The sequence below is a fragment of the Mixophyes fleayi genome, chromosome 9 (assembly GCF_038048845.1).
Source record: "Mixophyes fleayi isolate aMixFle1 chromosome 9, aMixFle1.hap1, whole genome shotgun sequence".
Lineage (NCBI taxonomy): Eukaryota > Metazoa > Chordata > Amphibia > Anura > Limnodynastidae > Mixophyes > Mixophyes fleayi.
The window spans coordinates 547,984-573,857 of NC_134410.1; the positions used below are offsets into that span (position 1 = coordinate 547,984).

At 46.7% G+C, this 25,874-nt stretch overlaps 1 protein-coding gene across 5 annotated transcripts; it reads right to left on the bottom strand.

Annotated features, from left to right (window-relative positions):
* Positions 1 to 2,336: 2,336 nt before the first annotated feature.
* On the bottom strand, positions 2,337 to 13,497 carry FOSB (FosB proto-oncogene, AP-1 transcription factor subunit). Of its 5 annotated transcripts, none has more exons than XR_012679144.1 (5): positions 12,933 to 13,497; positions 6,319 to 6,597; positions 6,121 to 6,228; positions 4,316 to 5,394; positions 2,337 to 2,651 (listed from the first exon to the last, which is right to left on the bottom strand). XR_012679144.1 is itself a non-coding variant. In XM_075186165.1 (5 exons), the coding sequence occupies exons 1-5, from the start codon at positions 13,035 to 13,037 to the stop codon at positions 4,992 to 4,994; spliced, it is 801 nt and encodes a 266-aa protein (XP_075042266.1). In that variant the 5' UTR covers positions 13,038 to 13,496; the 3' UTR covers positions 3,186 to 4,991. The 5 variants fall into 5 exon arrangements, 4 of the variants coding, with proteins under 4 accessions (XP_075042265.1, XP_075042268.1, XP_075042267.1 ...); XM_075186165.1 differs by lacking the exon at positions 2,337 to 2,651 and having other exon boundaries at positions 3,186 to 5,093; positions 5,188 to 5,394; positions 12,933 to 13,496; XM_075186164.1 differs by lacking the exon at positions 2,337 to 2,651 and having other exon boundaries at positions 3,185 to 5,394.
* Positions 13,498 to 25,874: the final 12,377 nt, after the last annotated feature.

Genomic DNA, 25,874 nt, shown 5'->3' on the forward strand with positions numbered 1-25,874 from the left:
AGCTTGATAAATATACCCCCAGGTATCACATTTAATATTGGTAACTAGGATGCTCTCTGGATTGTGTATCTGTCACTTGTATTGTATAATGATAGACAATTGCTAATAGAGTAGTTTATTAAGAAGTGTAATATGTTAAATGTTTTTATTTTTTTTTACCTTTTCAGCAAAATATCATCACAAGTGATAATTGGCTGAATGAATAGAAAAAAAAGTTGCAACTAAACCTTAGTGAATCATCATCACCATTTATTTATATAGCACCACTGATTCCACAGCGCTGTACAGAGAACTCACTCATATCAGTCCCTGCCCCATTGGAGCTTACAGTCTAAATTCCCTAATATACACACAGACTGGGGTCAATGTGATAGCAGCCAATTAACCTACTAGTATGTTTTTGGAGTGTGGGAGGAAATCGGGGCACTTGTCGGCGAGGAGATGATCTATTGCTAGTCTCCCTTATCTGACTATTGAATATCTATTGAAAACTATGTGAAGAGAATGATTTAAATTATGTTAAGAATTATATATACTGAATTTGTCCTCCTTATTAAGTGGTTGCTCTATAACATTCCCTTAAGGTGGCAGAATTAGCATTCTGTGTCAGTTCCAATAAGACGGAAACTGTGTAAACAAACCAGCCGTTCCCAGCTCCAAATCAAAATAAAACAGACCAGCATTATATTCCATTGTAAGCCTTCTCCATGTGCCTCGCTGGGGCAGGAGCGGGCAGAGGCCACCCCTAGGGGCAGCGAGCAGACAGAAGGCCACCCCTAGGACCTGAGAGTAGGCAGAGGGCCACCCCTAGGGGCAGAGAGAAGGCAGAGGTCACCCCTAGGAGCAGAGAGCGGGCAAAGGTCACCCCTAGCGGCAGAGAGCAGGCAGAGGGTCACCCCTAGGGGCAGAGGGCAGACAGAAGGCCACCCCTAGGACCTGAGAGTAGGCAGAGGGCCACCCCTAGGGGCAGAGAGCCACCCCTAGGGCCTGAGAGCAGGCAAAGGGCCACCCCTAGGGCCTGAGAGCGGGCAGAGGGCCACCCCTAGGGCCTGAGAGCGGGCAGAGGGCCACCCCTAGGGCCTGAGAGCGGGCAGAGGGCCACCCCTAGGACCTGAGAGTAGGCAGAGGGCCACCCCTAGGGGCAGAGAGCCACCCCTAGGGCCTGAGAGCAGGCAGAGGGCCACCCCTAGGGCCTGAGAGCGGGCAGAGGGCCACCCCTAGGACCTGAGAGTAGGCAGAGGGCCACCCCTAGGGGCAGAGAGCCACCCCTAGGGCCTGAGAGCAGGCAGAGGGCCACCCCTAGGGCCTGAGAGCGGGCAGAGGGCCACCCCTAGGGCCTGAGAGCGGGCAGAGGGCCAGCCCTAGGGCCTGAGAGGGGGCAGAGGGCCAGCCCTAGAGGCAGAGAGCAGGCAGAGGGTCACCCCTAGGGGCAGAGGGCCAACCCTAGAGGCAGAGAGCGGGCAGAGGGCCACCCCTAGGGGCAGTGAGCAGACAGAAGGCCAACCGTAGGGGCAGCGAGCAGACAGAAGGCCACCCCTAGGGGCAGCGAACAGACAGAAGGCCACCCCTAGGGGCAGCGAACAGACAGAAGGCCACCCCTAGGACCTGAGAGTAGGCAGAGGTCACTCCTAGGGCCAGACAGCGGGCATAGTATGTGATAGTATAAAAAGTTCAGAAATTGTGTATTATAAATATATATCTGACAATTGACAATAAGATGATTAATGATCACTTACTGAATGGTTTTAAAGCTACATGTAAACCTATTGTGAAGGGTTAACTGGTTTACAGAGCGCAGCTACATTGTTGCAGCTGCTGACACCTTGTACTGCAGTAAATGGGGGGGGGGGGGGGGGGTCAGACAACTGTCTCCTCTTTCTTACTTTAAACTTTATACTCGTCGGCTGAAAGCTCCAAACAGGTTTAATATCTGCTTCGTTTCTAGCAGAAGAAAGCGGGAAAAGCTGATGAGTAGCTGTCACCAGGTTCTCAATTGTTATTTTATTATTTCAATACTTAGCGGCTTGTGCAAAACACAAGATGGGCCCTTCTGTGGCCCCGCTGCATTTAGTATGTTGTGCTTGTTATGGCCCTGGGCTCTCTTCCTGGTGGACACAGAGCTGAATACAATGACAATACATTGATCATAGAGAACCTGGCAACAGGTTGGGTTTAGTTCTTTGCAAATCACCATATAATCAATGGGGGAACACGATGTAACATATCATCATCATCACAATCATTGTTTATGAGGGATTTCCTGTGGATGAAACGTGACATCAATCATCTGTCCAGTAATAAATACATTTACTGTGGAAAATAAGGAGAAACTAGTGGCAATTTCTCAAGTTTATTGATCACTGTTCCATAAAGACATATACTATAATGAAGTCAAAAAATATATATATATAATATTTATATAGTCATCCTACTTACACAATATCACTAATACAGTAACAGAGGAGTAAGTAACAAACAATACGCCCCCTCCCCTCTCTCGTGCCCCCTGCAGAGGACACACTCAGAATTTCCATGTTTTATAAAGGTGCAATCAGCCTCACAGACACAGACAGAAAGCAGGAGTCTCAGCTGGTTCTCTCTGGTGTCACCTCTGTTCTGCTGCTGTTCTCTGACAGCACCCCGTATGGGCTCTGTAAGAAAATATATATATATATATATATATATATATATATATATATAGTGATGAGAGGAACTGAGGGTCTGGAGACGATGGTTTCTGTTCTGTATCCCTCTGTCCACATGACCATCAGAACAGTGACGTTATTGGGTCTCCATTGACCAGAGCACTTAGAACAACTGGACGGATTCTCTCCAGTTCCCGTTTATGGGAACGGTTAATTATTCAGTTAGTCAGGATGGAGAGAGGGAACTGGATAATTAATGTGGATTTCCACCTTTACATATATTATATGTTAAGTATCCTATATAATATATATGTGCATATAAATATTTCTATATATAAAAATATACATAGCATCAAAAAATATATTATGAAATATATATATACACTGATGTATTATATATGGTGGCTTGGCAGGTGTTTATTTATGTACACATAACATTAATCTCTCTTACACTATATATCTTATATATATATATATATATATATATATATATATATATATATATATATATATATATATATATATATATATATATATATATATAATATACATATATAAATAAGCTTTTATATATATATTAAAAATATATAGAAAAATACGGCTATATCTCTATAAAAATGTGTGTACATACAGTTATAGGAAAGAGTTTCAGCACCCGAGGTTAAATTGTATTTTATTTGATGAATTTGTATGTGAATATAATGGTATTTGTGCATTAAATAGTGCAGAAATGTCATGTTTGTACCCTGCGGAGGGTGTGTTACCTTCTCTTTCCTTACACATGACCAGGGGTGCCCAAACTTTTGCATTTAACTGTATATAATATGTTCATACATACCACATAAGTTGTAAGTAAGGGTCATTGCACCTCGATCAATGCTTTCTTGTCATATAACAAAACCTGCAGACACCAATAACACTGTCCACATGTCTGTACAAGTAATATTGTGAGCGGAGCTGTTAGGACCGCGCAGCACGTGCGCAAGAAGCGCGGTCTCAGCCCCTCCAGGATATTCACCATTTTGTGTCGCTGATACATTCAAACAGCCAATACTCCTAATCAGCAATTTGTAAAGTTAAAGCCCTGTTAATGGTCATCAGGTAGCGCTCTCCGTGAACGCAGGCAGCCGCGCACGACCCTGTCACGCCGCTTCATTTCTGCACGCTTAAAAGAAGTACGGAATATAATTTGTTCCCATAAACCTACAAACTCTGTATAAAAATAAAAACGTTATCAAGGCAATTATCTGCTTATAGATGAAGGAGCGAACCTGGCTGCACAGAGGGGAAAACATTTGTACGATGGATTTTATCATGCACCAAAGAGAATGTTCACTTGCTGATTAGGAGAACAGGACATTTACAGGTACAGCAACTCATATGGGAGGAGTATAGGGCCCCTGCAGTGCATTCTGGTCCCTGCATAGGGCCCCCTTTAGTAACAGACCTGTCTTTTTTCTCACAGAGGGGAGGGGTCAAATACTATGCAGGCGTCTCTCTGGGAGCAAAGGAGTTAAGTGCTCAGCCCGCCTCTTCCTGGGAGGGAAGGAGTTAAAGGATTAGCAGAGGCTCCCTAGCAGGGAAGAGGTTAAGTACTGGTCTCAGTATCATGATGCATTATACAGAGAATTACCCTTCCCGCTTCCTCCCCTTCACAACCCATCTCACACCAATCATCGGTGGCCTCTTGATAGTCGGTGAAGTGGTCCCAGGGGTCTCTCTGGCAGGAGTTCATTTCGTGCTGGTCTTTGAAGTGGAATGCAGCAAGGCGACGTCTTCTTGACAGCGCTCAGCCCACCATGCACTTCCATAAGAAGAGTATGGAGGGTCATGAAATGTTCACAAATATAGGGATGATAGAGAAGAGGCGATAGAGCGAAGTTGAAGTTATAACAGAGACAGATGAGGCGAGTACTGGAGGCATCATTTCATGATTTAAGGGGAAACTGTAGCTGAGATGAATACAATACATCAGTTCTATATGAGTGGCCTCCTCATTCTATATCAGTGGCCTCATTCTATATCAGTGGCCTCCTTAAGGACAGGAAACAGGAGGGCATAGAGAAAACTCTTCCCCCACATATGTAATTCCAGACATTCTCTACCAATGTGTAGCTATTTGATCTTCAACATGTCAGCTATAGTTTTCCTTTAATAAAAGAGCAGATGGAATATGGAAGCTGGGGAGCAGGAGATGTGGAACCGACAGGTCCACAATTAGGGCAGATTAAGGACAGGGAGCAGAAGACGGAGGATGATCATGAAGAAAGCTGGAGGTGGGTTGGTAGAGAGCAGAGAATGAAGGTCACTAGAGGAGAGAGGACCTGGATGGCTGAAAGAATGAAATCATGTCTCAGAGTGCCAGGAGTGAGGGGGAACTGAGCGAGTCGGAGGATGAGCGCTCACTTCCGCTGCTGCGCTGGTACCGGGCTCCACAGGCTCCTCCCTCTGGGGAGGTGAACACAAATGAAGATGTGTAAGATCCCACGCCGGTGACACAGTCTGAGTCCGGTAGTGGGGGCAAACAGACAGGGAATGATACCTCCGGTTGGGGGGGATACGAGGGCAGTAGTCCTCCGAGGGAGAAGGAGGCAGTCGGGTCGGTGGGGGGCAGGTCAGGGTCCTCGTAGGACAGTTTACATGCCGATTGGTGGGAGAGAAGCGCAAACTCCAACTGTTCCTTCTGTCTGCGAAGCTCATCGATCTCGGCCTCAAGACTAGACTTCTCCTCTTCCAAGAGGTCCGTCTCCTGCAGGTGGGGAGAAAGGTCACACTTTAAGCAAGTGACACAGTTATACGTCAAAACCCTTCCATCAATGTTACTGGTTCTTTGTAATCCTGTCATTCCCACCTCTCGTTCTTGAATGACTGTAAGGGTACATACACACTGGTTTTGGGGCTGCTCTAATTCATAGCACAGTGACCGTTCAGCGGACAGATTTAACCCTGGAGATTCATTCATCCATACGGTAAACACAGTGTTGGGACAGACGGACAATTTAGCCAGCACCGGATACACTGAAAATGGATTAAGAAACCTTAATGGTGCACCTGTACTGATTCTGCGTTTATTATAGAGCTGCGTTAATGTCCAGCCTTATATCAGGCGCTCAGACAGAGTCTACCCTTAACCTGGGGCTTTATCTTTATGGAGGATTATATCACAGGTCTCCAGAGACAACAGCTTCCTTCCTGACTCTGCTGCCCATCGATATAGAAGTCACCTGACACCCAAGTAGCCATCCACCTGTACACAGGGTCTCCCAGTTTAGTTAAAAATAACTTATTTTACCATAACTACACAAAAATCTACATCTAGATTTAATGATTTTTTTAATTTGGGACTGAAAAAGTTACTTTTATTGGGTGTTCTTTTATCAAACATCCTGAATAATCCTTAGGTAACAGTCTGTTCTGAACACATCTACATTACTAGCCCATTGTAGATAGTAAGCTCTTCAGATAAGATACTTACACCCTGCAGTCTGTCAGTCAACTCTCTTCTTCGGTTCCGGCATTTGGCAGCAGCCAGTTTGTTCCTTTCCCTGCGCACCCGCCTCTTCTCCTCTTCCTCGGGGGTTAGCTGTACAGAAAGAGAGAGAGGTACACACCATGTGACAGGCTGCACATAAAGACAGGGACAATCCATTCAATTCATTACACCAGTACTTACCGTCTCCTCCCTGGTCCTTTTACCCCGTGCCCTAGTAGGACGGGTTTCCTCTTGTCCAGAGGTGGCAGCAGGCTGAGCTTGGCTGTAGGCTGATCCAGAAGGTGAGGCATAGCTGGGGCCTGGGAGGTCATATGGGTCAAGAGATGGGCCCGGTGTTGGTTGGGAATGAGCCATGGAGGAGAGAAGTGTGGGGGTGACCAGCCACTGGAGGTCCTGACTACTGGTGATGGCCGTAACGGTGGGGACAAAGGGGGGGACATCACATAGGGCCACACACTCCTAGGACACAAAAGAGAGAGATGGTCACATCATGAAGGGGAGAGATGGCTGCACCATGGCGGAGAGAGAGATGGTCACATTGTGGCAGAGAGAGAGAAGGTTGCACCATGGAGGAGAGAGAGAGAGATGGATGCACCATGGTGGAGAGAGAGAGGGGGGGTCGCACCATAGTGAAGAAAGAGAGAGAGGGTTGCACCATGGCGAAGAGAGATGGTCACATCATGGCGGAGCGAGAGAGATGGTCACATTATGGCGGAGAGAGAGATGGTCACATGGCGGAGAGAGAGAGAGAAAGGATTGCATCATGGCGGAGAGAGAGAGGGTTGCACCATGGTGAAGAGAGAGAGAGTTGGTCACATCATGGCGGAGAGAGAGAGAGAGGGTCGCACCATGGCGGAGAGAGAGATGGTCGCACCATGGCGGAGGGAGAGAGAGAGAGGGTCGCACCATGGCGGAGGGAGAGAGAGGGTCGTACCATGGCAGAGTGAGAGAGAGAGAGGATGACACCATGGTGGAGAGAGAGAGAGAAAGGATTGCATCATGGCAGAGAAAGAGAGAGGGTCGCACCATGGCAGAGTGAGAGAGAGAGAGGATGACACCATGGTGGAGAGAGAGAGAGAAAGGATTGCATCATGGCAGAGAAAGAGAGAGGGTTGCACCATGGTGAAGAGAGAGAGAGATGGTCACATCATGGCGGAGCGAGAGAGATGGTCACATTATGGCGGAGAGAGAGATGGTCACATGGCGGAGAGAGAGAGAGAAAGGATTGCACCATGGTGAAGAGAGAAAGAGTTGGTCACATCATGGCGGAGAGAGAGAGGGTCGCACCATGGCGGAGAGAGAGATGGTCGCACCATGGCGGAGGGAGAGAGAGGGTCGTACCATGGCAGAGTGAGAGAGAGAGAGGATGACACCATGGTGGAGAGAGAGAGAGAAAGGATTGCATCATGGCAGAGAGAGAGAGAGGGTCGCACCATGGAGGAGAGAGAGATGGTCACATCATGGTGGAGAGAGAGAAAGGATTGCATCATGGCAGAGAGAGAGAGGGTCACATCATGGCGGAGAGAGAGAGCGAGGGTCGCACCATGGAGGAGAGAGAGATGGTCGCACCATGGCGGAGGGAGAGAGAGAGAGGGTCGCACCATGGCGGAGAGAGAGATGGTCGCACCATGGCGGAGGGAGAGAGAGAGAGGGTCGCACCATGGCGGAGGGAGAGAGAGGGTCGTACCATGGCAGAGTGAGAGAGAGAGAGGATGACACCATGGTGGAGAGAGAGAGAGAAAGGATTGCATCATGGCAGAGAAAGAGAGAGGGTTGCACCATGGTGAAGAGAGAGAGAGATGGTCACATCATGGCGGAGAGAGAGAGAGAGATGGTCACATCATGGTGGAGAGAGAGAAAGGATTGCATCATGGCAGAGAGAGAGAGGGTCACATCATGGCGGAGAGAGAGAGCGAGGGTCGCACCATGGAGGAGAGAGAGATGGTCGCACCATGGCGGAGGGAGAGAGAGAGAGGGTCGCACCATGGCGGAGGGAGAGAAAGAGAGGGTCGCACCATGGCGGAGGGAGAGAGAGAGAGGGTCGCACCATCGCGGAGGGAGAGAGAGAGAGGATGACACCATGGTGGAGAGAGAGAAAGGATTGCATCATGGCGGAGGGAGAGACATGGTCGCACCATGGCGGAGGGAGAGAGAGAGATGATGGTCACATCATGGCGGAGAGAGAGAGAGAGATGGTCACATCATGGCGGAGAGAGAGAGAGGGTCACATGGCAGAGAGAGAGAGAGGGTCACATCATGGCGGAGAGAGAGAGAGGGTCGCACCATGGCGGAGGGAGAGAGAGAGAGGGTCGCACCATGGCAGAGAGAGAGAGAGGGTCACATCATGGCGGAGAGAGAGAGCGAGGGTCGCACCATGGAGGAGAGATGGTCGCACCATGGCGGAGGGAGAGAGAGAGATGGTCGCACCATGGCGGAGGGAGAGAGAGAGAGGGTCGCACCATGGTGGAGGGAGAGAGAGGGTCGCACCATGGCGGAGTGAGAGAGAGAGAGGATGACACCATGGTGGAGAGAGAGAGAGAAAGGATTGCATCATGGCTGAGAGAGAGAGAGGGTCACATCATGGCGGAGAGAGAGAGGGTCACATCATGGTGGAGAGAGAGAGCGAGGGTCGCACCATGGAGGAGAGAGAGAGAGAGGATGACACCATGGTGGAGATAGATGGTCACATCATGGCGGAGAGAGAGAGAAAGGATTGCATCATGGCGGAGAGAGAGAGAGGGTCGCACCATGGTGAAGAGAGAGAGAGTTGGTCACATCATGGCGGAGAGAGAGGGTCACACCATGGTGGAGAGAGAGATGGTCGCACCATGGAGGAGAGAGAGAGGGTCGCACCATGGCGGAGGGAGAGAGAGAGAAGGTTGCACCATGGCGGAGGGAGAGAGAGAGATGGTCGCACCATGGCGGAGGGAGAGAGAGAGATGGTCGCACCATGGTGGAGGGAGAGAGAGGGTCGCACCATGGCGGAGGGAGAGAGAGAGAAAAGGTCGCACCATGGCGGAGGGAGAGAGAGAGGGTCGCACCATGGCGGAGGGAGAGAGAGATAGAGGGTCGCACCATGGCGGAGGGAGAGAGAGAGAGAGGGTCGCACCATGGCGGAGGGAGAGAGAGAGATGGTCGCACCATGGTGGAGGGAGAGAGAGGGTCGCACCATGGCGGAGGGAGAGAGAGAGAGAAGGTCGCACCATGGCGGAGGGAGAGAGAGAGAAGGTTGCACCATGGCGGAGGGAGAGAGAGAGAGGGTTGCACCATGGCGGAGGAAGAGAGAGAGGGTCGCACCATGGTGGAGAGAAAGAGAGATGGTCACATCATGGTGGAGAGAGATGGTCACATCATGGTGGAGAGAGATGGTCACATCATGGTGGAGAGAGATGGTCACATCATGGTGGAGAGAGATGGTCACATCATGGTGGAGAGAGAGGGTCACACCATGGTGGAGATAGATGGTCACATCATAGTGGAGAGAGAGAAAGGATTGCATCATGGTGGAGAGAGAGAGATAGTCATTTTATGAAGGAGGGAGAGAGAGAGATAGTCACATCATGGTGGCGAGAGAGGGTCACACCATGGTGGAGAGAGTTGGTCACACCATGGCGGAGGGAGAGGGTCGCACCATGGTGGAGAGAGATGGTCACATCATGGTGGAGAGAGAGGGTCACACCATGGTGGAGAGAGAGGGTCACACCATGGTGGAGAGAGTTGGTCACACCATGGCGGAGGGAGAGGGTCACCCGCACCATGGTGGAGAGAGATGGTCACATCATGGTGGAGAGAGAGGGTCACACCATAGTGGAGAGAGAGAGATAGTCATTTTATGAAGGAGGGAATGCCAAACTGACTTATGACAATGACAGACAGTGTGGCATAAGAAACAAAAGTAAATTTCTGGTCCACAAATACACTAAGCTCCAGAATTATTGCTAAGAGTAACCATGAATTCAGGAGTAACGTTAATATTAGGGTAATTTATCTTTAGGGTTAGCATTTGGTAGTATGAATAATATGTAGTAATCTCAGCATTTTGGCGTATGGGTAATAACTAATAGACTTAGAATTTGAGAGTATGGACAGTAAATACTAGGGTTGGAATTTGGGATTATTGGTAAGCAGTACTGTAATCTGCAAAATGTCAGAGTATTAATCCAGATAGATCACTGCTTTATTTGTGGGACGTAGACGCGGGTCCAGCAAGATAAGATAAGATTGTAAGTATATTATTTATGATTGATTCCATAAAGTACATCAATGATGCAGCAGGTGACTATAATTGGGAGCGAGGTGCCTGAATATAATATGGATGCAGCTAATTCATAGGATCCAGAGTAAGAGGAGAGAGCACAGGATGATTTTACAAAGTACTAATAACATGGAATACAGAGTAGCGAGTGATAAGAATGTGAGCTCTTGAGGACACACCGTTTAGAGCCTTTATTGGAGCAGTTAAAGGACATGAATTCCTGCCACATCCTAATATCAGCCTTTGTCATGGTTCTTTCACCCACTGTCTATACCATGCTGATCACAGTGCTGATCAGTACATGGGAATATCCTAATATCAGCCTTTCCCCACTAACAGATCATTCTGCACTCATCCAGCCTCAGCCTATCTCTGCTCTCTGCAGCCTGGGTTATATTCTCTATATTACACACAGGCTGGGCGTGGCCTGCGTTAGTCCCGCCCCTGTCTCCATGACCTCAGCAGCAAATCCGACCGCGTTCTGTATACGCTGCGTTCCAAAATAGAACTCCGGCGTCAGCGCGCGTCAGCCCCGCCCACCCCCGCAGCTTTGAGTGACAGCTCTGCTTGTGCTCCAGGCACATTGTGGATACAGGAACTGTAAGGGCATTCTGAGACTTGTAGTGCCACACCAGCTACAGATCACAGCCTGCATTATAGGGGGTGATGGTACTTGTAGTACCACACCAGTTAAGGATCACAGCTTACATTGGAGAGTTTTGCAGGACTTGCTGGGTCTTGTAGTTCCACTCCAGCTGGAGAGCCAAGCTTGCATTAGAGTGGCTGGGGGAAGGGAGTGATGGTACTTATGGTACTTGTAGTACCACATCAGCTACAGATCATAGCCTGCATTGGAGAGTATGGCAGGGCACGCTGGGCCTTGTACTTCCACACCAGCTGGAAAGACAAGCCTGCATTATAGAGTAGGGAGGGGGTACATATCACAGCCTACATAGTAGTTCCACACCAGTAGGAGAGCACAACCTGCATTACAAAGGATGGTAGGGCATGCTGTGACTTGTAGTTCTCAAGAGCAACTGGTCTCCGGTAATACTATTCTCACCGGTTTTCAGTGGTTCCTTATAGCCGTTAAAAACCACACGACTGTCTCTTCTGCCCATTTTTATTCCCCCAGATAAATCAGCACTGAGAGATGATACTGTCCCCCCAACATCTCCCAGGAGTCTGCCCTGCCCCCTGGGAGACTGAATCTGCCCCTACAGTGGGCAGAATGTGGATCTGTCCACATCACTGCAAGTCACAGTGAATGGAACCTTTATTCCTGATCCCACTAAACTAACCTGGATAATATTGATTTCTTCAGCTGGGGGGCTCCCAGAAAGAAGTGGGTGACAGAAGCAGACAGTGGCCCCAGAGGACCCATCATTCTCTATGTCAGTCTGGAGATGAAGTTTCCTCTTCTCTCCCTCTTGGTCTCATCCAATAGTTTTATCCAAGTGTCTTTTAATAGAGTTCTGAATAAAACGGAGGAGACCGGACCGGGAGACACTTGTGATTTACTGGTATATCGGGAACAGTCAGTAATATTACCCCGAAGATACAGTCATAAGTGTGTGACACAAATAAGAAGAATGAGGATGCTGTAACATTGCTGATGGCCCATATGTATAAACCTTTATATAGCGTCTACATAGCATGCAGCGTTCTACCCAGACATTGTTTATCATGTGTCATTGTATTCTCACCTATTCCTCCATCTACACTCAACAACCTACCAGACCAGGCAGCTACTACACAAACCCACAGGATCAGTTCTTTTAAATCTGTGGGTAACTATTTCTGATCTGTGGAAGGTGAATGATGTCAGCAACAACAACGTGGGTATAGATGAAACAGTAAGAGCTAAGGGGGAGACAGAAGTTTCTCCACAATCCCTAACTGTATATATATATATATGTGTGTGTGTGTGTGTGTGTGTGTGTGTGTGTGTGTGTGTGTGTGTGTATATGTATATGTATGTGTATGTGTATATATATATATATATATATATATATATATATATATATATATATATATATATATATATATATATATATATATATATATATGCGTGTGTGTGTGTGTGTGTGTGTGTACAGTGGCTTCTCCTGCTGTTTTAATTGTAAAAATATCACATTTTCCATACCATCACTTTTAAATTTCCACTTTGACCACTGTGTATGTGTAGATAGAATCAGTACAATGCATGTGTGTGTGTGTGTGTATATATATATATTATATATATATATATATATATATACATATATACATATATACACCCCCCCCCCCCTCCTCTATAAAGTATTTCCAGCAAGTGTTATATGTTCTTCTATTTAGCTATTGACACTGAATGGTAAGCTCACTGCACTGAGATGCCAGCACTGGATAGGTGTTAGTGGCATCTCACTAATTATTTATCCTATTGTATGAGAGTTATTGGTATTACCCTATGTGATGTTAATCAGAATGTGACACACAATCCCCCCCACTCTCCAGCCCACTATCTGACATCACTCCTGGGCAGTGACGTCACACTCACCTGCGGTGCTGCAGCTGTGGGGGGGCTCCCAAAAGAATCCACTGATGACAGATACTGAGACTCGGCAGAGGGGGAGGAACTGGATGAGTCGTACCCCTGGTACATGTCCTTCTAAATATCAGGAGCTCCTGAGGTCCACTGTCCAAAGCCCCCAAATAACAAGAAAAAGTCCAAATCAGCCCAGAAATCTCCAGAAGGTCCGCAGAGAATCAGATGGTCCAATCTGCAGAGAGGTCCCCAAGTCGGCAGAGTCCCGATGTTTGAAGTTGCTATAAGCTGCCAGTTTGTATCATGATGAAACTTTGTGTCATTCCTGCATCGTTCCGGGATGTTCCGTGTCCCCGGCGCTGGCTCAGTGGTTACAGGTATCCCACAATGTCGGGATCAGCAGCTCCGGTATTCCCACAACCTCAGCCTCAGATTTATGAATGAAACTCTCATCACACAGCGTATTTATACTGTAGGTGCCGCCCCCTAGTGACGTCACAGCCCCTTTCCCTCAATAACTCCCGACACACAGCCCCCAGCACCCCCAAACCCGGCCTGTGAGCAGCGGGGGCCCAGGGGCCCCTGCCCTGCCAGTATCAGCCCCCCAGCTGTAGAGGGAGCCCAGACTCAGGGGCAGGAGAGCCGCCCCGCCCACCCAGGGTTCCTGTGACGTACGTAGCCATATAAGGTGTTGTCTTTGCTGTGTTTATCTGGTTACCAGGCAGTGACGTCAGAGGGAATCCCTGTTCTCAGCTCTGCACAGAGAGGTGTATTAATAGCTGGCTCTTACTATGCTGGGGAGAGGACGGCTATGTATGAGATATATATATATATACAGGACCCATTCTGGGGTATATATAAGAATATACTATATATAACATATATACACACACATATATACATACGGGACCCCTTCTGCTGCACACATGATATATATATATATACGAAGATACTATAATATATATATATATATATACACGGGACCCATTCTGGGGTATATATAAGAATATACTATATATAACATATATACACACACATATATACATACGGGACCCATTCTGCTGCATACATGGGATGGGATATGTATAAGAACATACTATATAACATATATATATATATATATATATATATAGGACCCCTTCTGCTGCACACATGGGATATATATATGATCATACTATATAACATGGATAGATAGATAGATACAGAACTCCTGATTTACATTAATCTGAAATTAATCTTTCTATTATTTCCAGTTTATGATTTGCCCCTGATGATGATGATGATGATGATGATGGAAATGATAGTGATGATGATGATAAAGGTGATGAAGATAATGATGATGATAGTGATGATGATGATGGTGATGATGAAGATAATGATAGTGGTGATGATGGAGATGGTGATGGTGATGATGATGGAGATGGTGATAGTGATGATGATGAAGATAATGATGGTGATAGTGATGATGATGATGATGAAGATAATGATAGTGATGATGATGGTGATAGTGATGATGATGATGAAGATAATGATAGTGATGATGATGATGATGGAGATGATGATAGTGATGATGATGATGATGAAGATTGCAGTGATAAGTTACTTTTCTGCATTACATAGCTTTTAAGACAATGCATCTGTCACTGCCATAAACCCAGACAGTTATATTATGTAATAGATGGACACAGAGAAGTTTCAGAAATTCGGGGAAAACGTAGTTTTGTAGGAATTACATTTTTAACTCGCATCTTTTATTTGTATGTCCTCATTGAACAGACCTTTCCTACTTTACTGGTATATATATATATATAGATGGTGTCTCCATACCTGCAGCTTCTGTAATGTGCTAATATACCAGAAATTATGTCCGCATTAGAATTTTTGAATAGTGGTCCTTCCGTGTGATTTAAAATGGTCTTAAAGCGCTACGGAATATGTTGGCGCTATATAAATAAATGATGATGATGATGATGGTCGGATTTCTCATCCAATGTGACGACACGCTGTCTCACCATTTGTCATATAAGAGTTAGCTGCACTAATACTTTATGACTTATTTCAGAATAAAGTATTGTACTTTGGAAATGGTTAAATATTGGATTCATGTTTTAGAATTTAATTTACGTGTATGAAATTCTACATCTCATTTACACTTATTCATTTTACAATGTACTACAAAGAACCAATGAATTGGGAATTTAATAAGTCGCTTTGAAGGTTCTTTCTCTCACCTTCAATAAGTGATGAAATTATTCACAATTTGAGTTCATAATTTGTTATTATACTATTGTGTATTTTTCCATTTTGCACATTGGGGGGTAAATTTATCAAACCTTCTAAAAAAGTAGAAGTGGAGGTGTTGCACATAGAATGTGTGGGATAAAGGAGAGCTAGGATCTGATTGGTTGCTATGGGTAATGCCTCCACTTTTTCTTTTTAGAAGGTACCCCTTGGAGTTTCCCTTTGGACGTTACCATATGCTATATTTTGTATTCTCAGGTTCATTGTTATTTGTGACGTATCAGGTGCGGGCGAATAGAGTGTTGGCCCCAGTATCCTGACAGTGCGACAATGACACACGATAGGGTCGTATAAGAGGTCTGTATCCTGTCCCCTTATATCCCTTTATTGTATATGCTGCTTCTAAAATGTATTAAAAGGTTTGTGACAAAATTCTGATGGGCGGAGCTGGGTGGAGGGGCCTGGATATTTAGACCAGTGTCCCAGAATTCCCAGCAACATCCTAAGAGCTGCGAGAGACAGACTGTCGGCCATCTTGGCGCACTTTATATTTGGAGATCCTTTCTCAATTTGTAAATACCAATGTAACAAAAAAACATTCACATGTACAAAAACAGCCGTATTACAGGGTGACACAGGGAGGATGTAGAAACCTTCACAGGTGTTTATAATGTAAATTATCCCTACTTTGATAAAGCTGCTCAGACACACCGGGATCTGCGCCCGAAGTGACTGACAAGTAAATAAAAAATAAATATCCCAAAAATAATTGTTGAGGAAACAGGATCTTCCTGTGATCTCCGTGTTTATCACCATAAACCTATTCTCGTTCATGAGGTTTCAGCAGAGGGTGACGGACCTAAATGAAGAACAGGCCAGGGGACCTCAATCTCTATGTAAGATAGGACTTTAATACTCATCCTAATGTCGGATGGTACCAAGCACCTTGGTATTAGAGACACTGCAGAACAGGGCTCATAGGTCTGAAAGACGATGGCTGAAGACTCGTATGGTAGAGGACAAGACAAAACTAATCCAACCTACTGAAGATGACCACAATCGCCCACAAGAAGTCAGAGAGATTAAACAACAGACCAGCTCAGCATCTCTGTATGGTGAAAAGGATTTAGAGACCACCATGTCTGCAGCGGATACAACCCTCCCAGTCAAGGTGCAATGAGTTTCCAGTCTATGCTGATAATGTATCCTCCATCCGGGCTGGAATCGGTGCCATCAAACGTGTCCAAGCTTGTGAATGTGGCTATCTGACTCCTGGACGAGCTTCGACCCCCTGTATGTAGAAGACTTTATTAAAGTTACTCTAAAGTTACGTCGCACTACTTGTAATCTGGCCCAGCCCCAACACAACGTCTTATAGCGCGCATGGATGTCATTGGCCCAGTACCAATGCTCTGCAGACAATAAAGGAAGCAGTTGTCTTCTCTAGACCCAGACTGTATGAATAACCACAGACCAGTATCAAACTTTACATTTCCAGGGAAGGTTATTTAGAAAGTGGTTACAACCCAACTGAAAACCCCTCTGTCAACCCATGATAGTTATGGTCCATTCCAGATAGGATTCATGGGATGACAGCAATGAAACCAGCCATGGTACGTCTGCTCAATGTTCTTCTGATGGCCAGAGATGCAGATGTTCAATCTTAACCCTCCTGGACCTCTCTGCAGCATTTGATACCGTGGACCATGGATTCTAACAGAGCACCTGAAAAATTTGTGTGGACTGTAGGACACAGTCCTTGGCTGGATCATATCGTTTCTCACTGGCATAGGGTCTTCAGGATACATCCATGATGCAATCCCCAGACCTTCATCTGGAGAACATACCCAGAATGCAGCATTTAACTCTCTCTGAACCTCATTCTTCACTCATATCTGCATTTGTGTCCTCGCGCTTGGACTACTGCAATGCAAAACAGGTCTGCACCACCCGCAGCCGGTACAACATACATCAGCCAGGATAACACAAACCAGCGCTGTTCCTGCCACGTAACCCCTGTTCTCCATGCCCATCACTGGCTGCCCGTAGGAAGGAGAATCTGTGCCAACTTTACTGACATAGACATCCCAGCACAGCCAGCGTGCTGAGCACTTGTAGCAGCTTCTGATCCCCGATATTCACACTCACTCACTTCCATCCACAGACAAAGAACTAGTAACAGTTCCTAGAGTCCCCCAAACTTCACCTGGGGGTCTGAGCTCGTAGCTTCGCGGGTCCTGGAAGTCACAGCCTCGTGTAATCCACCAGGACCCACTCTAGAAATCTTCATGCGCAGACTAGAGACACCTTTATGTCATCATTACTCTACCTTCATGTTACCCAGCCGTCAGCTCTCCTGTACTCTGATCGTCATTTAGATCTTTATTTTGTATAGTGTGTTATTTAATCTGCAAATGTAAATCACTTAGAGTCCTATTAGGAGGAAAGCGCTGAATAAACACAATCACTATAATTATTATTGTTATTATCAGAGGAGATTCAGTTACACCTCCAGTCACTACTGGTCATTGGAGTTAGTTTGTCAGCATCCGCTATAACCTCAGTATCCATGATGACAAATTAAGCCCCACCTCCAATCCACAGAAACTCCACCCCCATAAGGTACAAGCAGGGGGCGCACCTCCTGCATTGCGATTGGCTGGCTCCGATTGGCCCCACCCCTCTCTGCAATTGGCCCCACCCCTCCCCTGTTTTGAGGTAGGTGAGGGGGGGTGGGTCACAGGTCCGATACTTTATTGAAGGACAGACACATATAAGGGGACGGTGAATAAATTAAGGCAACAAAACTTCGAAGCAGTGATGGGGGGGACGGGATGGAGGGGTAAGGAAGGGGGGACACACACAGCAAAACACACCCACTTCACACTTAATTACGCCCACTTAAGTACAAGCTCCTCCCCTTTCCAGGTCCGCAAATAGGGACTGTCCAGACGAAATGAGTTCAGTTGCGGAATGTGCACATTTCTGTTGCACTGAAAGGCTTACACTACATATTCTTCCTATTTAAAACGGCATATTGTATTAAAGACAAATATACCTGTAAGAGTCCCAACGCATTGCCAGAACTTCAGATATGTAACACTGTATTTACATTTGATGTAAAACGATTGCTCTCTGTTATCAGACATTTCACTGTTCTCTCCAATATCTTCAGTTCTGACAAGTTCCTGTAATTATTATTAGTCGCTGGTTTCCATAACTGAAACCTGAAATTCAGCTTTTACTGCCCCTTTCAATCAAGAAGTAAAACATGTCAGTGGCACCTGCTGCTCAGGTGTCACTGAATAATGTTATATAAGTGGGCGGGGACAATTTTTGGATTACCTAGCAGACGGACAGACAATCAGATGAGCACAATGAATGTTTCTTGCAATTACAAAATGCACATTAAAAAAAGTCTTGTTATTCTGCTGCTTTCTTACTCATAGTTGTCAATTGTCTCTAATTTCCAGAGACAGATTAATGTTTTACTAATTTGTCCCTATTTTTTAGTATTGATCAGATGCACAATAAAATTCCCCTTTCATGTCTCTACAATCCTATCCATCTGTTTTTTTGCAAGTTAATATATATATTGAGGATGAGTATTTAAAAATAAAGAATGAAAGAACTGAAAAAATATTATGAAATCCAGCAAATGTGACATTACGGGGATTTCACAATTCAACATTTTAACAGAGTTTCCAGAAATGTTGAACATGCAGAAAAGATACATTTTATTGTGTGGTTGGTTAAACACTGAAAAATACATCTACTTCTAGACACAAATCATACACTGTCCCTGTAATATCTGATGTCTGAACTCTATACAGACATAGGACACTACACCCCCAACATGACCTGACCACTGGACATGATCATAATACAATTCTATTACCACTCTATACAGACATAGGACACTACACCCCCAACATGACCTGACCACTGGGCATTGATCATAATACAATTCTATTACACTGTATACAGACATAGGACACTACACCCCCAACATGACCTGACCACTGGCATGATCATAATATAATTCTATTACACTGTATACAGATATAGGAGATTACACCCCCAACATGACCTGACCACTGGGCATGATCATAATACAATTCTATTACACTGTATACAGATATAGGAGATTACACCCCCAACATGACCTGACCACTGGACATGATCATAATACAATTCTAATTACACTCTATACAGACATAGGACACTACACCCCCAACATGACCCTGACCACTGGGCATGATCATAATATAATTCTATTACACTGTATACAGATATAGGAGATTACACCCCCAACATGACCTGACCACTGGACACGATCATAATACAATTATATTACACTGTATACAGACATAGGACACTACACCTCCAACATGACCTGACCACTGGACATGATCATAATACAATTCTATTACACTATATACAGACATAGGACACTACACCTCCAACATGACCTGACCACTGGACATGATCATAATACAACTCTATTACACTCTATACAGACATAGAATGCTATAGTTACATTATAGAGAATAAATAAAGATAAATCACAATATAAACAGAAGTAATTAAATATTTATCTTTATTAATGTTGTTTGGATACATAGAGGGGTGAGAAGAGATTTGGTAACACAGGTCACATAGTGAGTAATTGGTACAACTGAAGCACCAGGAATCTCTAGAGCAGTTCCTACATTATGATTCACTTTCCAGTGTAGTTCTGTCTGCACCTATCTACCCCTCCTCTTACCCCTCGTTCTTTATTACCCTCATTGTCTCCCCAGCAGGGTAATCCTCCTGTCATCTCTCTCTCCCCCCCTCCCTCCCTCCGCTCCTCCCTGTCTGGCCGGGGAATGATGTCAATTCTCTGAGGAATTCTGTGAATGCAGCGACTGTGTGAAAGTGCAGCCAGGGAGTAAATATCCAGCAGTGCTGAGTATCACACTCCTATTCTAACAGTCTATTGGCCAGCAGCAAATCTATCAATCAATCAATCAATCAATCAATCACATTCCTCCTTTATCTGTGCTGAGGACAAGGTGGTCTGGGAGGACGTAGTGATACATTACAGATTGTATATCGATGAGCTGATACGTGGTCGCTGGCGAGTCTTTGTGTCTATTAGTCATTTATCTCCAGCTATGATGTATATATTGCATTTCTCTGTTACAAAACCGCAAGTCGCCTTGTTTCTTGTTGGTTGTATGAACCTGCGATGAAATCCTCAGTAATTTGCGCTTGCGCCCGCCTGTTCCAGCTGCTACGTAGAATTAATGTGCAGATATCACAGTCCTGGAGGCTGAGATGTCGTCGTGTTGTACCCAGTATTTAAAGGTCGCCCATCAGCAGCTCATATCGCCCCTCTGTCTGTATTACCCAGGTATTGTTTTATTACTGTGTTTGTTCCAAATTGTGAAGCGCTACGGAACATGCTGGCGCTATATAAATAAATGTTGATGATGATGAAGAACTGTCCTGGAATCTGACAGAAGTCCTGATCTATAGGACGCCGGGATTGTCCCCTGAGATCAGTACCGTCCTCCCTAAACTAGGACAGATGGGGGGATTATAGGACACCTCCCTTCAGCAATTTATTTTTTAATTTCACATTTTAAGGTTCGCAGCTCGCAGATAAAAGACATAATAAACTATAACATGTTGCGCGGGTTCAGTTTAATTGTAGGTTTTATTGTAGTTTGTGAACTCTTTTTAATTAGAACAACGTAGATTACTGTGTTTGAGGTCGCTGTGTGTGCATGGAAAACCCGTAAAAATACTACATAATATAGAACCCTGAAACCTGGCCCCACTTTTAATTTAGCTCAAATTATGAATATTGTTTTGTTCTTGATATGTGACCCACATTGATGCACTATCGTTGTGGGAGAGGAGTTGCAGTAAATGCTGACGGGGGCGCTACGGAATATGTCAGCGCTATATAAATAAATGTTGGGGATCAGTGAGCCGTGTGTACTGTGTTTATTTGTGCACTTTGTATTGTTGTGATCACTGTGTCATTGTTGTGTTGTCACTAACAGGTTCCCACGTGTTCCCCGGCCTCAGGTAAACACTCCTCCTGTTGCCGTGGGAACAACGTAGAAACCAGCGGTCACCACGTTCCGCTTGTCTCTTGTTTACGTTTCCCGGCAACAAGAAGCTGGGACTGTCCAGGGGGCGGGCTCTGGGCTTAGAGGCGTGGCTTCCCTTAAAGATACAGGCACATTGTTCAAGGACAGCAGGATATGAAAATGGTTATTTGACACAGTGATCTGTATTATACATAGAGGAGGGACTGCAGAGTCCGCTATTATCTTCTATTACATTATATTATATCTGTGCGGTACACCAGGATCATCATTCTAACACCTGACAAGTTACTTTAGTCCGTCTGCTCCTTTGTCAGTCGCTTGTTTCCGTGCAACAAAAAAAAAGTGCATCTTGATGTCAGGACGCACAGACGCTGCTCACATTTTACATCATTAATTTGATTATAAATATACAATATCTATATACAGTACTATATGTGGGATGGTAAGCTTGCAAGCAGCGCCCTCTTACCGCTTTGTCTTTTAACACTCAGACTTGTTTTATTAATATGATTGTTCCCAATTGTAAAGCACTATGGAATATTCTGGCGCTAAAAATATTAATGTTAATAATAACTTTGTATATGAATAAATTTCTATTTTCATACTGATAACATATAATTTAGCCACAGTGACGGGAGGGATGGATAACCCCCATATGATAAACCCCAACACTGGAACTCAACTGGCACCTGCACCAAGCGTGGTCCACACCTAGACTCCTCGAACCACGCGAGATCTGCACCTAGACCCCTGGAACAACGCATGGTCTGCACCTAGATCCCTGGAACCACACATGGTCTGCACCTAGACCCCTGGAACCACACATGGTCTGCACCTAGACCCCTGGAACCACGCATGGTCTGCACCTAGACCCCTGGAACCACGTATGGTCTGCACCTAGATCCCTGGAACCATATGTGGTCTGCACCTAGATCCCTGCAACCACGCATGGTCTGCACCCAGACCCCTGCAACCACGCATGGTCTGCACCTAGATCCCTGGAACCACATGTGGTCTGCACCTAGACCCCTGGAACCACGCATGGTCTGCACCTAGACCCCTGGAACCACGTATGGTCTGCACCTAGATCCCTGGAACCATATGTGGTCTGCACCTAGATCCCTGCAACCACGCATGGTCTGCACCCAGACCCCTGCAACCACGCATGGTCTGCACCTAGATCCCTGGAACCACATGTGGTCTGCACCTAGACCCCTGGAACCACGCATGGTCTGCACCTGGACCCCTGGAACCACGCATGGTCTGCACCTAGACCCCTGGAACAACGCATGGTCTGCACCTAGATCCCTGGAACCATATGTGGTCTGCACCTAGATCCCTGCAACCACGCATGGTCTGCACCCAGACCCCTGCAACCACGCATGGTCTGCACCTAGATCCCTGGAACCACATGTGGTCTGCACCTAGACCCCTGGAACCACGCATGGTCTGCACCTGGACCCCTGAAACCACAGAAATCTGCACCAAGACCCATGGAACTACGCATGGCCTGCACCTAGACCCTAGGAACCACGCATGGTCTGCACCTTGACCCCTGGAACCACTCGTGGTCTGCACCTTGACCCCTGGAACCATGCGGTGGCCTGCACATAGACCTCTGGAACCACGAGTGGTCTGCCCCTAGACCCCTGGAAACCACAAGAGACCTGCATCTAGACCCCTGGAACCACGCATGGTCTGCACACAGAACCCTGGAACCATGCGTGGTCTGCACATAGAACCCTGGAACCATGCGTGGTCTGCACATAGAACCCTGGAACCATGCGTGGTCTGCGACACAGAACCCTGGAACCATGCGTGGTCTGCACACAGAACCCTGGAACCATGCGTGGTCTGCACACAGAACCCTGGAACCATGCGTGGTCTGCACATAGAACCCTGGAACCATGCGTGGTCTGCACATAGAACCCTGGAACCATGCGTGGTCTGCACATAGAACCCTGGAACCACGCATGGTCTGCACACAGAACCCTGGAACCATGCGTGGTCTGCACACAGAACCCTGGAACCATGCGTGGTCTGCACATAGAACCCTGGAACCATGCGTGGTCTGCCCCTAGACCCCTGGAACCACAAGAGACCTGAATCTAGACCCCTGGAACCACGCATGGTTTGCATCCAGACCCCTGGAACCACTCGTGGTCTGCACCTAGACCCCTGTAACCACACAAAATCTGCACCATAGTCCCCTGGAACCACGCGTGGTCTGCATCTAGACCCCTGGAACCAAGCGTGGTCTGCGCCTTGATCCCTGCTGTCTGTGACACTTATGGAGACGAGGGGACAGTAATGACTGTGACACACAGGGAGATGAGGGGACAGTAATGTGTGTGACACACATGGAGACGATGGGGACAGTAATGTCTGTGACACACAGGGAGACGAGCGGACAGTAATGACTGTGACACACATGGAGATGAGGGGACAGTAATGTCTGTGACACACATGGAGACGAGGGGACAGTAATGACTGTGACACACATGGAGATGAGGGGACAGTAATGACTGTGACACACATGGAGACGAGGGGACAGTAATGAGTGTGACACACATGGAGATGAGGGGACAGTAATAAGTGTGACACACATGGAGACAAGGGGACAGTAATGAGTGTGACACACATGGAGATGAGGGGGACAGTAATGACTGTGACACACATGGAGATGATGGGACAGTAATAAGTGTGACACACAGGAAGATGAGGGGGACAGTAATGACTGTGACACACAGGGAGGTGAGGGGACAGTAATGACTGTGACACACAGAGAGATGAGGGGACAGTAATGAGTGTGACACAGTAGTTAGTGGACTGGATGTCTAGTGTAAGACCTGCAGTATATAGGTTGGCATGTAATATTATAATGAGGTATCAGTGCCACGCCTTGTGTGTAAATTGGTTCTGACGTTAGGATGAGGTGCAGACCGGCATCGCCCCAATTTCTAGTTGTTCACATCCATGAAGTAGCCTGGGGTAGTTATTCTGCATTAATATTCAGTGTACGTTACATTATTATACCGGTGCTGGGAGAGAACTGTGGGAGAATATTATATATTATACATCATCTCTGCTGGCACCGAGGTCAGTGACTCCATCATGTGTGAGCCAAACCCAGGCAATAACATGGTGCAAAAGCTACAAATGTGCTGTAACCATAGCAACCTTGTACCGGGCTGGGGAAGGGTTTTATATTATAGCACATCTGTAACATGTTGCACTATGTCCCTAAATATAGTTATTACTGAGCAGGAGGCTTCATGCATAAAGGTGTAAACACTGAAGCTTGCAATCTACATCTGCATGGTCTTGTCTTACGCTCCTATATGAGAGGGAATACTCTGTAGAGGTGTATTATTATATTTATAGCTTACAGTATAGTATTCCTAGAGATTGTGCTAGGTCCTAGACGTTGTACACAGCTATCCTCAGAGCCCCCTTATCACCCCACGCAGCATCCTCTGTGCAAACGTCACTCGCAGCCCCAATGCTGCACCGCACAGATAAATATAGTACAGGCTGCTATTAATAGACCCGGACTAAGTCCCTCCTCCCTTGTGTCAACGCTCTCCTCTCTAGCAATGCCACTGTTACTCTCCACCCTCCGCCTGTAATACTCCACGTCTCCCCCTCCTCCCCCTGTAATACTCCACGTCTCCCCCCTCTTCCTCCTGTAATACTCCACATCTCCCCCTCCTCCCCCTGTAATACTCCACATCTCCCCCTCCTCCTCCTGTAATACTCCACATCTCTCCCCCTCCTCCTCCTGTAATACTCCACGGTCTCCCCCTCCTCCCCCTGTAATACTCCCACGTCTCCCCCTCCTCCTCCTGTAATACTCCACATCTCCCCCCCTCCTCCCCTGTAATACTCCACGTCTCCCCCCTCCTCCCCCTGTAATACTCCACGTCTCCCCCCACCTCCCCCTGTAATACTCCACGTCTCCCCCTCCTCCTCCTGTAATACTCCACGTCTCCCCCCTCTTCCCCCTGTAATACTCCACATCTCCCCCCTCCTCCCCCTGTAATACTCCACGTCTCCCCCTCCTCCCCCTTTAATACTCCACGTCTCCCCCTCCTCCTCCTGTAATACTCCACGTCTCCCCTGTAATACTCCACGTCTCCCCCCTCCTCCCCCTGTAATACTCCACATCTCCCCCCTCCTCCCCCTGTAATACTCCACATCTCCCCCCACCTCCCCCCTGTAATACTCCACATCTCCCTCCCCCCTGTAATACTCCACATCTCCCCCACCTCCTCCCCTGTAATACTCCACATCTCCCCCTCCTCCTCCTGTAATACTCCACGTCTCCCCCTCCTCCCTCCTGTAATACTCCACGTCTCCCCCTCCTCCCCCTGTAATACTCCACGTCTCCCCCTCTCCCTCCTGTAATACTCCACATCTCCCCCCCTCCTCCCCTGTAATACTCCACGTCTCCCCCTCCTCCCCCTGTAATACTCCACGTCTCCCCCCACCTCCCCCCTGTAATACTCCACGTCTCCCCCCTCCTCCTCCTGGTAATACTCCACGTCTCCCCCCTCCTCCTCCTGTAATACTCCACGTCTCCCCCCTTCCTCCCCCTGTAATACTA